The sequence below is a fragment of the Pleurodeles waltl genome, chromosome 2_2 (genome assembly GCF_031143425.1).
Source record: "Pleurodeles waltl isolate 20211129_DDA chromosome 2_2, aPleWal1.hap1.20221129, whole genome shotgun sequence".
NCBI lineage: Eukaryota > Metazoa > Chordata > Amphibia > Caudata > Salamandridae > Pleurodeles > Pleurodeles waltl.
In genome coordinates, this window is record NC_090439.1 from 944,626,406 (window position 1) to 944,640,583 (window position 14,178).

Genomic DNA, 14,178 nt, shown 5'->3' on the forward strand with positions numbered 1-14,178 from the left:
ACAAGGCCTGATGTTCCCTCGGCTGATTACACCCTCACAACAGCTCCCAATCTCACAAGGCGCTTGACCTCCCGCGCCTGGTTACGCTTACCTTTGTAGCTGACTTTGAACCCAATCGAGCCTACGCTCTCGTCAGTCTGCAGATGTAACCACATCTGACTGCTCATGCTCACGATGAGATCCGGCACGAAGCTTCCTGTCAGCCTGCGGGTGTTCAGAAAAAACAGTCAAATACAGCCTAAAGGCAGCCAAAGCATGTTTTAGTGTGCAACGAATATAAAAACTCGGGGGCATTTCTGACACCACGAGGGGCAGCTGAATCACACCTATGCATTTTTCATGAATGCGAGGGAAGCAACGCATTTGATTTCCTGCTGTATTATGTGGTTTCTTCACATCTGATTAACTGTTTGCAATCTTCTTTCATACAATCAGTGCAAAAATACAATCTTAATACAAAACGCTGCATCTTTCTCCCCACTGACGTTATCACGTATGCGTATTCTCAGGACAACCTTTACACAGTGGAGCAAGCAACAGAGACAAACTAGCGGACATTCAGAGCGCTGCAGCAGAATGTTTACTGATTTCTTCTCTTTTTAAGGCATCTACATATTTTGGTTTATGTTGTTTGTCTCAAGTGCGTTTGCTACGTTTTAATTGCAAAAAGACATACAGAAAAATAATGCACGCATTGAGGTGGATGGAAGAATGTACATTATACATCCATCTTTACCGACACCGTACTCCATAGTTAACATTTGTCTGAAATATGGGTTTCATCTGGCAGTTCTCAACATCCCTGACCTTGAAAGCACAGGAGAGGTGTACTCCAAGAGGCCTCAAAGCATCACATCTCATTTACATGTCACATCTGTGGCAGAGTGCCATACATGCCAGTTGAAGGATGTAAGCACGCATACACTGGAAGCTTAAATTGATGGGGTGGTAAGACAGTAGTAGAGAGACAACAGCTTCTGTCTAGTTACTCTTTATTTTGTCTCCCAGGTGCCTGAGTGGGAGCATCATTTTAATTCTAACCTCAGTATATTATATAACAGTTATAATATGCTTTAGAGTTACTGCTGCGTTGTTTAAAACTGTGTTACCGAATAGATTTCCTCATTCGAACCGGGTCGCTCCCACCTTGGTATAACATAAGGCCTAATTCAAGATGTGTACGTGAAAGGTGGGCAACTTAATGCCCCGCATATCCTTAGGAAATATCTTCACCACATGCGCCATGGGATCGAAGTGAGCAACACTGGTGCCTTCCTACTACACTATGAGAGTCCTGTACTCAGTGTCAGATTAAACCCTGTGGAGGCCCCTAGGCAGTCGGAAATGCGTTTTTAATTTTATCACTAACAATTTTAGTAAACTAATTTTATTACACAAAAATAAACATTACACGCACATAACTTGCACCGATTTTTTTTTTAATAAACTGAAAGCTGGCAGAAGGTGAGCTTTTAAGAGACAAACTATCATGTGAATCTGAAGTCTATGGTTTAGTACTTTAAATTGTTATTGGCTACATTACATTAAGACACTATTTTCTCAATAGAACATTTAATGTAAGGTTTTGGTTGCTTTGAGTTGATTCATTTTTTTCTATCTTCTGGAAACAATTTAAGAAAGCTTGTTTGTAATTTTTTTTCAAGATCAAATCAATATTATTTTGATCCCTTATTGTGGGGCCACTAAAGGCTCGGGGCCGATAGACCAGTGCCTACTTTGCCTATTTGGTAATTCGGCATTGACTGGACTTTCCACTTCTTATTGTTTAGATGCGGGCGTAACTTGCATAATTTGTTATAGATAGTTATGCAGAAATACTACAAAACTATGCAAGGTTGTGCATAATTATGCAAGAAGAGTAATTCAGAAAATAGCACTAATTTCTTAGCACACAAATGCCCACTCATGTCCAAAATAGATCAGAGCATGTATTTTGCATTAAGAAATGGGACAAAATACAAAACAACCCAATTGCAGGACAAGCATACGCTCACTAAATTAATTATTTCTGAGCATATTTTCTCCTCAAATTACTCCTAATTACTGGAGGAGGTGTAATCGCATAGTGGTAATTCTGCATCAAAGAGTTATGCAGAATCACCGAAATACCTCCGGCTAATTTAAATTACTCTCAGTTCTAGCCTCGATCAAAAAATTAGTATTCTTAGTGGTTAGTTTGAGATGGTGACTGCAGGTGGGGCCCATTGGCACTCTTTTTTCATCATCCGTCTTTGACCGAGAAGAAGTGACAGACAGGTAGCAAAAAGCAAAAGATGGAAAAACAGTGAAAAATGAAGGAAACAGTTTTAAAAAAAAATCTGCAGGAGTGATATTAACTGTCAGGGAGAATATACTAGTGGATGATAGAGGCATGAGATGAACCCAAGACAATTAGCCTTGGTATTTGGCCCACCAGCATTCATCAGTGGAATAGCAGGCTTCTGAGGAAAACTTTGGGTCCTGGATCTTATTATTTTACAGATTAAGCACTGTTCAGTGTGACATCAGCTTCTACTTCATCAGAAATGACTTCTTCTGAAAATGATTGTCATGCCTCTCTGATTTCGAGCTTCTGATACACCATAAAGGGCCTGATTTAGATACTGGCAGACTAGTTGCTCAGTCACAACTGTGATAGAAATCCCGTCTGCCGAAATCTAATTCCCATCATATCCTATTGGATTTAGATTTTGGCGGACAGGATAACCGTCACCGTTGTGACGGAGTAACCTGTTTGTCAATATCTAATTCAGGCCCAAAGTGTCTGGCTGCAGTGAAGGTTTTTACATTTCCTTCTGGGATTGCTACAGCTGCTCCTAGCCCTGCATTTTGTTCAGTATTTTCTTACATCTGGAGGCAGATTCACTAATAACAAAGTACCCGCACTGCTTTTCATGAGAGGGGAGGGCTAGACAGCACTGGATCCACCAAGTAATGGTGCTGCTTCTCTCTTCCCAAGCACTTCTGAACAATTTGACAGAATTGCATCACCCACACATCTTTTCACCATATTGCAAATATGTTTGTCTGTCATGTCTAGAATAGATTTTATACTGGAAGGACAACCTTCCATACAAAATATTATGTTCAGATACACATTAAAACTTTTCCCACTTTCCACGTGTGCTGTACAATGCAGCATATTGCAAAGAGTGAAAATTTAAAAATATTCACATTGTTTGGTGCAAAAACCTGCCTGCAAATGTTGATAGTTGAGTTTTGCTTAAAAAACTATGACACGCATGTACCAACAATCAGGTGCACTCTTGATGCAAGGTAATGTGTGAGCAGTGCATAGCAGTATTTTGTAGTACTTACTATAAAGCAGCTTACCATAGAAAATGTAAGTTTAAGTTTTGCACTGGAAAGTAAATTACAAATCAGCAAGCTGCTCTAGTTGACATAATTTTTCGTGACTTTGTATCTGTGCAAAGTGGCAAAAAGTCTAGCTCTAGGTGTGTACTATTCAGGGTAATTTTAGGGATGCCCTTGGACATACCACCCTGAATGCACCAGCAGTGGTACAGTGCTCAGCTACATTTAGATCCTGTACCAGAATCTTGATCTGAGTGCTTGCCAAATACTCAGACCCCTGTCAACTGTTACTTATCTTTTTTGTGTGTAAACTATCACACATTGCAGGTTCCGTTGTGTGGTGTCCCTTCAGCCTTCTTGTCTATCTGAAAATCTGTACAATATACTCTGCTTCACACAGGGTCCAAGGACAACATGATCTGCATTCACCATTAGTCAGATAGAAGAGTTTAGTCTATGCTGTCATTTGAGCAAACCTGGTAGCCATCTTGATGTTGTGAACATCAATAGGAACAATAAGATCACTAAATTGAGATGGCGCTGCTGGACAGGAACAGTGTCTCTGCTCATTGTAGTTTATTATGGATATTGTAATACGCTTAAAAAGCAGTTAATCTAGCTAAGCCTAGCCCTTCAAACCTGACTGGTACCTCAATTGATGGGTCACCTGTTTAACAGCATTGAAGTAGGCTGTGGCAAAATAAGATATACTGAGCTAAGCCATTATTTCTGACTGAAGCAGACACATGACCTTTGTAAAAAACACTCTCTCATAGGCAAACAGGGAATCACTGCCACACTGGAATTGCTAGTCGGGACACCTCACACTGTCCCGTCTTTGCAGACTCCCTCATACATCTCACAGTCATCATGTATCTAGGAGAAATGACACCTACACTCTGCCTGACCAAGACACAGTTATGAGTGAGATGCATAATGAGAAATGTAACATTGTGAGAAAGCTGCAAAGTCTTAGAAGAAAGGTAGACATAAATGGAAAACTGGAGAATGCTAGACAATATGTAAAGCAGGAGACATATATATGGCCATTGCCCTCTCCGGGATAGCAATAGCCAGTAACATATGACAGAGAGGAAACCCCAAGTATTGAGTCAATGCAACCCCCTCAGAAATTTGAGAAGGGTTCCCAGTGGAATGGTGAAATTCTGATGCACTGTCGAAATTGCAGATACGGACCCGTGGTTTGAGGCAATAATTGAGAACATAATAATATATACCATGTCCTACCACAATTTGGCCCTCGGTTTGCTGTGGAAAGTGCACGTTGGGTTATTTAATTGCACCTGAGCCACCAGAAATCTCTAATTTTACTGAACTAACAAGAAATTAATTTTGCTATCAGTGCCACGAAAGAACAAGGAATGCCAGACATTTTATGTTCTAAACCTATATTTTTTCTTGATATCAGCAAAGCAAATCAAATTACAAGAATTCTTATCAGAGGAGATCATCAAAGACCAAACATAATTTGACATGTTTAATCTCAGCTTACAATTACTCTGACATAGGTATTGTATATTGTCCTTGGCTCACAATATTGCAACCCAAATCCTGAATGTTAATGGACGTCTGGTATGTGAGTGAGATGTACAACCTGTCTCTGTACTTATACGTGGGGCGAAATGGGAAACCGTTCCATAGTGACCTACTAAAAAGAGTGAAGTAGTGCCACTAACTAGAACCACAATAGTTGAAAAATATGATAACCATATTGCTCCCATCCATGTAATAGCTCGTGCAATTCCTAATATCAACCCATCAAGCACATTTTCTCATCACTGCAATGCATATCTTGTAGACAAAACTTCTCTGGGGGATTTACATTTTTCCCACATCGTTTGAGCTATTTTAACAATGCCTTCATTTTAATTTACTTAAGCTCACATGCCACATGTACCCATTGAATGGTTATTATATGTTTTGTTGATTTTGTCATCCATGATACTGAGGTAAAACACACACAATATTATTTCAGTTGTCCAAATAAGAACTAATTGGCAAAGAATTATAACTGACTTACTCTTGCAGCACTGTTTTGGGATCACCAACTTCTCCTCCATCTCCAATTGTCAAAGTGTCATAGCCTATTTCAAGGTCAAACTCTTCAAAAATAATCTGAATGACCTAGAATATAAATAGATATCAATATATTAGTATACTGCATAACTCAAGGAATACATTGTGTAGGACCATTACTTCAGTTATTTTATTTTAAACTGTAACCTTCACAACTTTCTTTAAACATGTTACTTATTGCAACTAAGCAGAGTAGAATAATTCTTGAATATGTGCTCATCAGCAATGTAACACCAGCTCTCTGTCAAGATTCAGTCCATGGCCAGCTGTCCTTAATCTAAAGATTCAACTGGTTTCCTGTTTAGGTACATTTAGAATTCTGTTATTCCTCCCCTCGGATTATCAGGGGTAGTTGAAATAGCATGAGATCTGAGCTGAATTCATTCACATTACGCATAATCTGAGTGGTGGCACGTTGGATGTGGCCGTATCATCTCTGTATCCTTAATTTTGTTTAGCAATTCACATGGATCTAAAATAGATTGCATGAAAAAATATGATTGAAGTTTATCTTTGTATACTATTGCTTGTTATGATGTGTATCTTTACAGCCTTGATAAAGTCTATAATTACTTGTATGCGTTTTTGGAGTGTGCTCCAACCTTCTTTTTGTAGCAGACTATGTAGGACTGTGATATCTTTTGAGCTTTCTTTGGCGAGAAAGGGCCGCATGCTAATGTGAGATGTATTTGAGCTCCTCATTTATGTAAAGGATTAGAAAAGAGTAAACTGGTTTTATTAAGAAAACTATTGGTTCTTCAGAACTAGCGTAATATCAAAAGTAAACCAATCCTCAGAAAAAAAATGCAAAGGTTTATGCATACTAGAACACCAAATAAAAGTACTGTTCAGGACTTAAAGGTCCATAGAAAAGTAAGGAAAATGTATAAGACTCAAAGGGATAAAAGTAAACAAAAGTCCATAGCATCAGTCAAAGGGTTAAAATGTACAGCAGAGAAAGGAATTCTCTACCAGAACCACAAAGTCAACAACAGCAAAATATTAAACACTGGGAAAGGTCATAGAGCCTCTAATAATCTCAAAGATCCCATATGAAATCTAAGGGAGCAAGGCAATGAGAACAGCAAACTTTTGAGGGTCTGGTGTTGTCTAAGATATGAGGTAACGATCAGTGTAGAAATTTGCCTTCTACCTTACACTACAAATGTAGTTTAAATCATTCCTAGAGTGCTGAGACAGAGAGCTATATCTATCAACCTGATGTTGTACCTGGATGTGGGTAGCTAAAAAATCACATGATCCAGGAGAGAAGCTAGAATGGCTCTCAAGCATCTACACTGTCTGCTGAAGCTGATGCACTATGGGTTATGTTATGTCAATCTGCGTACTTGCTTAGGGTACGTCTCTCAGGCGCTTGAATAAGGTGCTGTGCCTGCTCTGACAGGGGCTTTATGGAAGAACTAGGCTTTCAGTTTCTTGCAGAAATCAGGGACTGAGCTGTTTGCTCGTATGTGCTTGGGGAGGAATGAGAAGGTTAGTCCTGGGGGCGCTGGCTTTTTGGATGAAAGGGATGGGGGGAGGCAGCCAGCCGAGTGGAGGTTTCTGGTTGGCGTGTGAAAGCTGATGCAACTATTAAGATATGTATGGACTATACAGTACAGGGTTTGTATGTGTGTGTGAGAAACTTAAAAAGAGGATGTTTGTGGATGGGGAGGAAGTGAAGTCCTTTGAGATAAAAAGAGATGTGGGAGTCTGAGCACGAATCACGCTGCTGCATTCTGAATGATCTACAGACTGTTGGTGAGATGAACTGTGATGCCAAAAGTGTGTGTTGCTGTAGTCCAGTTTGCTGGTGACAAGAATAAGTCATACTTAGATGCTGTTCAAGCTTCACTTGGTCAGTTCTTCATGCTTAGAGGCCTCACAATGTTCCTTAAAGTATATGACTCTTTCCTCGCAAAGGTCATAAAATTTCAAATCCTAGAGAATAGCTTTTCAATCAAGAACATATTAAAGTGTCTGCATTCTGCTTAAAGTACGGCAACCAAGACACTATGGTAGTGATAAGATTCACACAGGTGAATAGGCACTTGAGGAGGACAGATTAACACAAGCTTAAAGGGCTCTGGTTGAGATGATCCATCAGTGTTGAAGATAATTGTTACTGTTATCATACTTGACCTTTCATATAGCCCAATGCTGGAACTTGTGTGGATCTATGTGGCATTCAAATAGGGTAAATTAAATTTCACTAAACCAGGTTCTAGTACATTTCTTGAGGTCTGGGTTTATTGAAGCAAGTCTGATTGATTTATAGTTCAAGTTAGCAGCTTCCACTTTTTCTAAAATCCTTCCAGTGCCAGAGTATGCACATTTCCAGCAGTTCTTTACCCAGCTGGCAGGCTTTCCATTATATATAGGTCCAGATGTCTGCGTGTGGACCTAATTTATGAAAATAACACACCCAGACCTGCAATCAAGTGTTGAAATCAAATATTTATGTCAAAACAAGAATAGCTCTGTTAATGTTCCTTCTTTGCATCAGGCACTGTGATTAACTCTTCCTTCGTAATGAAAGAATAATTGTTAACCAGCTGGAAATTTTAAAGGAGAACTACGATGTCTCAATCCAGACCTTAAAGTTGTTCTAACTCCAATGTTATTCCTTTTCTGAGATGCAAGTGGACCTAAATGTCTTTATAGCTTTCTTTGCATAGCTTTTGCATTTAAAAAGAGCTTGCTTCTACCCTCCAACTCTACTGGCCGGTTAGGAGTTCACCCCTTCTAATTTCAAAGGCCTCCCAGTTCAGAAGACATAGGGCCTTATTACAACTTTGGAGGACGGTGTTAATCCGTCATATACCACCTACCGTATTACGAGTCCATTATATCCTATGGAACTCGTAATACGGTATGTGGTATATCCGTCACGTTTGGGACGGATTAACACCGTCCTCCAAAGTTGTAATAAGGCCCATAGTCTAGAATGTACATCTCATTGAAAAGAGCTATTTATAAACTATTCACTTACAAATGTTAGGGTAGTCTGAATAATACTGTGTCATTCTACTTAAATATTTTGTAACTTCCTCGTGTCAAACCTCTGGCTGCAGATCATAAGGGTCATAAGAAATGTAAAGTGTTGTCACACCCTACAGTGATACTTAAGAATGCATCATTAATTCATTTCAGCTAGACCAGACAACAGTATTTTCAATATTTTTCGTAAACCAAAACTAAAGGGATAATTAAATCTGATTGTAGATTTCCAATTTTCAAGACTAATCTGATAATACTGTGATCATCCCGAAACACAGATTGAGACATATTTATATTTAGGAGTAATTGATCTCACATCAAAATTGTCAGGAACCAATTTAATTTTCTAAGACGCTCTGGATTTATGCCGATTTGTGTGGAAAAACAGGTTTTCACGAACTCACATCTGAACGAGATAAACCTAGCAGGTTGAGCTATCTATCAAAATATTTAGCACCATGGTATCAACAGATTTAACATTAGTGAATTTCAGTCCGAGGTTCTGACATACTAGCAAGGAATTCTCACAGTAATGAGGACTGCAGCTGACCCAAACATACCATTTTATCAGAGAACATTTGGCATAGACCTGCTCAACAGGCCTCCTTTAACAGCGGATGTAAAATGTTTACAGGTTGACCATGAACAGGAGGAAATAAACTGTGCATATGAAATTGCTTAGCCCACCTATTTTCCCTGATAGGAGGTTCCATATTCTCCACTGACATTATTTGAAGATGTTATCATGATATCAACATGGAAACAAATATCATTACCCATTTGCAAAATTGTTGTGCTAGTGAAGCACAATCATAAACATATCTTATAATAATAGTATTCTATAATCGCTCAGGCCATTAGATAAGCTGCAACACTTTTTAGTGCAAAATATGGACATATTTCTTTCAAAGGCTCACTTCACTGTTACTACCTGTCAAGAGAAACATCAGATATTTATGTCCCAGGTCGCATTCCAGCTTTAATATATTCAATTAAATATTTTTTATAAAGTGAAATTGGGTTTGGTGCTTCAGTCATTCTTGCCTCTGGCCAGAACCATCCAAGGTAAATAACTCCAATGTTTGCATTAGCATTAACTTGAACAGTTAGTCGTGCTTAGTGCCTAAGTGGCTACTTGACAATTTTAGAAATGCAGAGTATTCAGATTGCTACAGATTTGTGTGGGGAATAAGAATGAGAATATTAAATATCTGCTTTGTCATGGTTTTCAAACTTAGATTATGTGGCAGATTTTCCCACATTACCAAATAGTAAAACTGAAGGTGTATCACTGGCATGAATTATTAAGCTGTTTTAGAGGCAGCACTTATAGTATACAGAGTCCACTGTAGTACTGGTATCAGAAAAGTAGCATTTGACAGTAATTTCAAACGCACTCTCTGCTCGTAGGCATCCTGGAAAAATGTTATTTTATAAATACATATGTTCATATCGTTATCAGATGATTCATGTGCTCTGATGATGTTTCACAAATGAATAGGGCTTTTGAGTCAATTAATGCATTGACGTATGAATGTATTCATTAGTGTGAGTGATTGTTTATTCATTTTATTTCTTCATAGTGTTTTCAGTAGCTTAAGCTCGAGACCCTTCCAGAAGCAGGTATGCAGTGGTTCTTTGATATGTGCCAAATAACTAACAACAAATTAGGGATCATTCAGACATTACAGGAGAAATTTTTATATGGAAAGGATAAAATGGCGTAGGGTTGATTGTACTGTTGATTGTTTGAGATGGTGAAAGGCATAGTACAGACAAAGATTTCATGAAAATGCAAAGATGCTGTGGGTTCATTTTAGCACCTAGCTTGGGTACATTTATTTTACTCCAGTCCTACGACCTGTGTCCTTTTGCCCAGATACACATTTCATTTAATGTATTCATTTTACTATATTTTAGCATGTCTGGTTTTTAGCAGGTATGTTTTATTTTCTAATCAGCTCCTTTTCTGCAAAACTATTGTTGTTATTTCCTTTGCACAACATTTCATTCTGTACCTCTGCTCAATGCTGTACATGATAGTTTACATAGTGTTTCCGGCACAGGAATATGGAGCCAACCTCTAAACCTAGACATAATATCACGTCAGGCCTGTTGTAAAAAAACAAACAACATGTTTTGTTATAAAAACAGAACAGATCAAAATAGGTTAGCAGGGACATTCCAGGCAACCATCTCATGCTGTGTGCCACTTTGTCACAGGTTTGCTGATCTTAGCCCCATCTCCAGCCAAAGAGGAGACCAACAGGCAGACCTCTGCTTTCAGGTATGGGGGTGGGGGCTTCTTCCGTGGACTGGTATGAGCAGAAGGGCTATCACTGCTATGCTCTCACTTTAGATGATAGAAGTGTAGGTAGGAATTCTTAGACATATGAGTATGTCAGGATGATGGGGGGCTGTTTATCTGTTTTCCTCTAATGGTCACAATCATAACCGTATTAGGTTTCCTTTTCCTAATAATTGCAGCTCATGCCTTTTATCATACAATGCAGTACTTTTAATAAATGTATTAAAGCTTATCCTGCATTCCTTGTCTGTCTTCGCATGTGTAACACTTGTGCAAATGACCGAAAGAAGTAAGATCTGCCCCACACCAACATCACTGAGGAGTCAGTGTGTCATGTGTCAGGGTGTTAAAAATCTTCTTTACTTTCTAGGTTGGGTGAGGTGCTGCTACCTATCCGAAAACAGCTTCCAGTCAGTGTGGGACTGACTCAGTCAACCGCACGTAGGGATGTTGCAGCCCAAAACCAAGCAGACTTATCCCACCATTGTTGGTCAGGCACTAACGTAACGGATCTCCAGAGTATCTCTGCCTCTCACATGCTAAAGGCACATCAGTGGGGAAGTATCTTCTTCAGCTATATAGGGAGGACCTACCTTAGGCTGTTGTTTGTTCAAGCTTAAAACTCAAAAGGATTTCCCCAAATTGGTGTTTCAATCTCTAAAGCTTACTATTGTAAAATATGGTGGACACTGAACAGGTTACAATTCCAGTAAATATGAGACCTCTCCGACAACATCTTGTAACACATGGGTTCACTGAAGAGGGTGGGGATGCTACGTTGTGTACAGAATAAAGATTTTCCATTCCTGGGTCACTTTTCCAAACACAGATGGAAACTCATACACTTTCCACAATTACACTATAGCAAACACACCTGCACAATACAGACCAGATCCATATTTAGAAATATCATTATCTTATCAACAATACCAAAATTGGTTTGAGGGCACCCTACCACATGTTGTACAAAATGTTAGATTAGGTCCCTTAAGTAATGAAGGACCTACATGGCCAGAACTAGCCACATACACACCACACACCAATGTAGCAAATGTGCCCGTAGCATATCTAAGCCACTTTACAATATCTTAGTAGACATATAATAATGCTTAATACAATTTGTAATGCAGACTCTAAACCTTACACAGTGAGGGTTGCTCAAGCAGCACCATAGTTGTCTACCACTGGGATAAATCCAGCGACAGTGCATTCAATTATGGACAAAGTACCCACCAAATGTGAAGAAATTCCATTTTGGTTAGCACAAAACATAAACACGCTGAAAGCAGTGGTTCCCCATAAAGGATCTCAAGACAAACAGAATTCTCACAATGTGCTTGCCGTTTGGGATGGTTCCCTTAGTAGATATCTGTGCCTCATGGGGTGCAGTATTTGCAGTAATATACACTACTGCACACAGTACACCAACACTTGCGAATCTTCTGGAAGTGTTAAAGCAAAGTCAAGATGAATACAGGGCTCCAGCAGCTCTGGACTTGGGGATGTAATTAATGGGCAATTTTGCCACAGTGTGATCAATTATATTAAGTAAGTTTAAAGGGTACCAGTAGCATTGGCAGTACACCAGCTGCTCTGAGACGTTCCTCTATAGGAACAAGAATGCAAGCTGCCTAAGATTATCGCCAAGACTTTAAAAAGTATAGGTTGGGAAAGTCTGCGTGCCAGACCAAATAAACCACAATTACAAGGAAAATCCAATAAGGATAATAACAAGCAAGCACAAAAAAATGCTGGGATGAACTAAAAGGGAGAAAGAAAAGCAAAGAGAAGACTCTCCATGCTCGGAGACCTCATAGAAGCACTATAAATTAAGAAATAGGGAAATTTTAAAAACTCTTGACAGATATCAATATTCTGATACTCGCCCAATACATTCCTTTTAGGACTTATCCAAAATAAATAGTGCAAGAGGAAGGCAGTCAGAGAATCGAAACAAGTACATGAAACTGAGAAAGGAGTCACAAAGCTCTTCAGAAGTTTCAGTCAAGAAGGAAGAGAAACTTCCACAACAAAAACCAAAATTCAAAAAGCAAAAGTGTGCAGCAATGTTGACTAAACATGACCCACATATTGAGAACCTTACTGAAGAACAGGACATAGGTAGTGATTCTGCTAGACAGTGCAGGAGAGGTCACAATAGTTCGCCAGACTCTTCTAGAGCTTCTGGATGTCACACCAACTAACACATTTCTTGAAGTTGAATCTGTAGACAGGTGCACCTCTCCTCCCGACAGGGTTTATAAACTACAAATTCAAATTGAGGGGGACATAGAGCACACCATTAATGTGAACTTCTGGGGGAAGGTCAACATTAAGTTATGATATTCTCTTGGCAGAAAAAGATTGGCCACCTGAATTTGTCCATACACTCCCACAATGGGAAGATGTTATTTTGCCTTCTATCTCTGTCCTTGTTCCAGATGCAGTAAAAGAGGCCTATGTCAGAGACTGGAAATTGGCACAAGTCCCAGCTCTATACCGCAACCATGTGGGATGGGATGGGAGTTCCCCTTACCATGTTATACCAATAAGATCCACTCCACAAATTCAAAATCAATATCCATTTAAACATGGGGCAAAAGCACCTGTGAGGGAAATTCTCTCACAACTTGAGTACCAGGGAGTAATTGAACCTTGCATATCACCAATGAATAAACCTTTGTTTCCCCGTATGTAAGCCGGACCATTCATATAGAATAGTCTTAGATCACATACAATGAAACAGTCACACCTACACATTTGCCATACAAAATGCATAAAGCACAGCAGTTATTGAAAATTCAGTGCATAAAAAAATACAAAACAACCTTGGATATTTCCAATGTTTTTTCTTACAATCTGGTGCTTGAAAGCAGAGATTTAAGTGTCTTCACTGCACTTGGCTCTCAAAGAAAAGTTTGTAGACTCCCTCAAGGGTATAGAACATGTGAGAAAACAGGGCTGATTGCAGAGGCCCCATAACTTTTTGCCCCCATTTTCCTCTTTTTGCTGGTGTTTTCCTGACTTTGATGGTGCCCTGGGTACTGCTAACCAGTCCCAGGGCCTGTGCTCTGTGTAAAATGGATATGCAAATTAGGCTAATTATAATTGGCTAAGTTAACCTACCTATAAGTCCCTAGTATATGGTAGGGCATGTAGGTTTAGGGACCACAGCATAGGTGGTGCACACCTAGGTGCACTGCTGAGGTGCCCAGTGTCATTTTAAAAGCAAGCCTGCCTTGCTGGCTGCTTTTAAATTAAAGTTATATGCAAATTCGACTTTGGAATTAAAGGTACTTCCAAAGTCTTAAACTACCTTATTTTTACATATAAGTCATCCCTAAGGTGTGCCCTATGTGCCCCTAGGGCTGGGTGCCATGTAACTATAAGCAGGGACTTTATAAAAATAGATTTATAAGCCCTGGTGAGGTAAAAAC

The 14,178-nt window shown here is 39.3% G+C and overlaps 1 protein-coding gene across 1 annotated transcript in view; it reads right to left on the reverse strand.

The window, feature by feature from the left end:
• CSMD3 (CUB and Sushi multiple domains 3) overlaps positions 1-14,178 on the reverse strand; it is a 2,682,374-nt gene that overhangs the window by 1,406,273 nt on the left and 1,261,923 nt on the right. Inside the window, exons 11-12 of the mRNA XM_069220640.1 lie at positions 5,378-5,481; positions 92-204 (exon numbers count right to left, since the gene is read on the reverse strand). Coding sequence (XP_069076741.1) covers positions 92-204; positions 5,378-5,481 — 217 coding nt within the window. The remainder of the gene's footprint in view (positions 1-91; positions 205-5,377; positions 5,482-14,178) is intronic.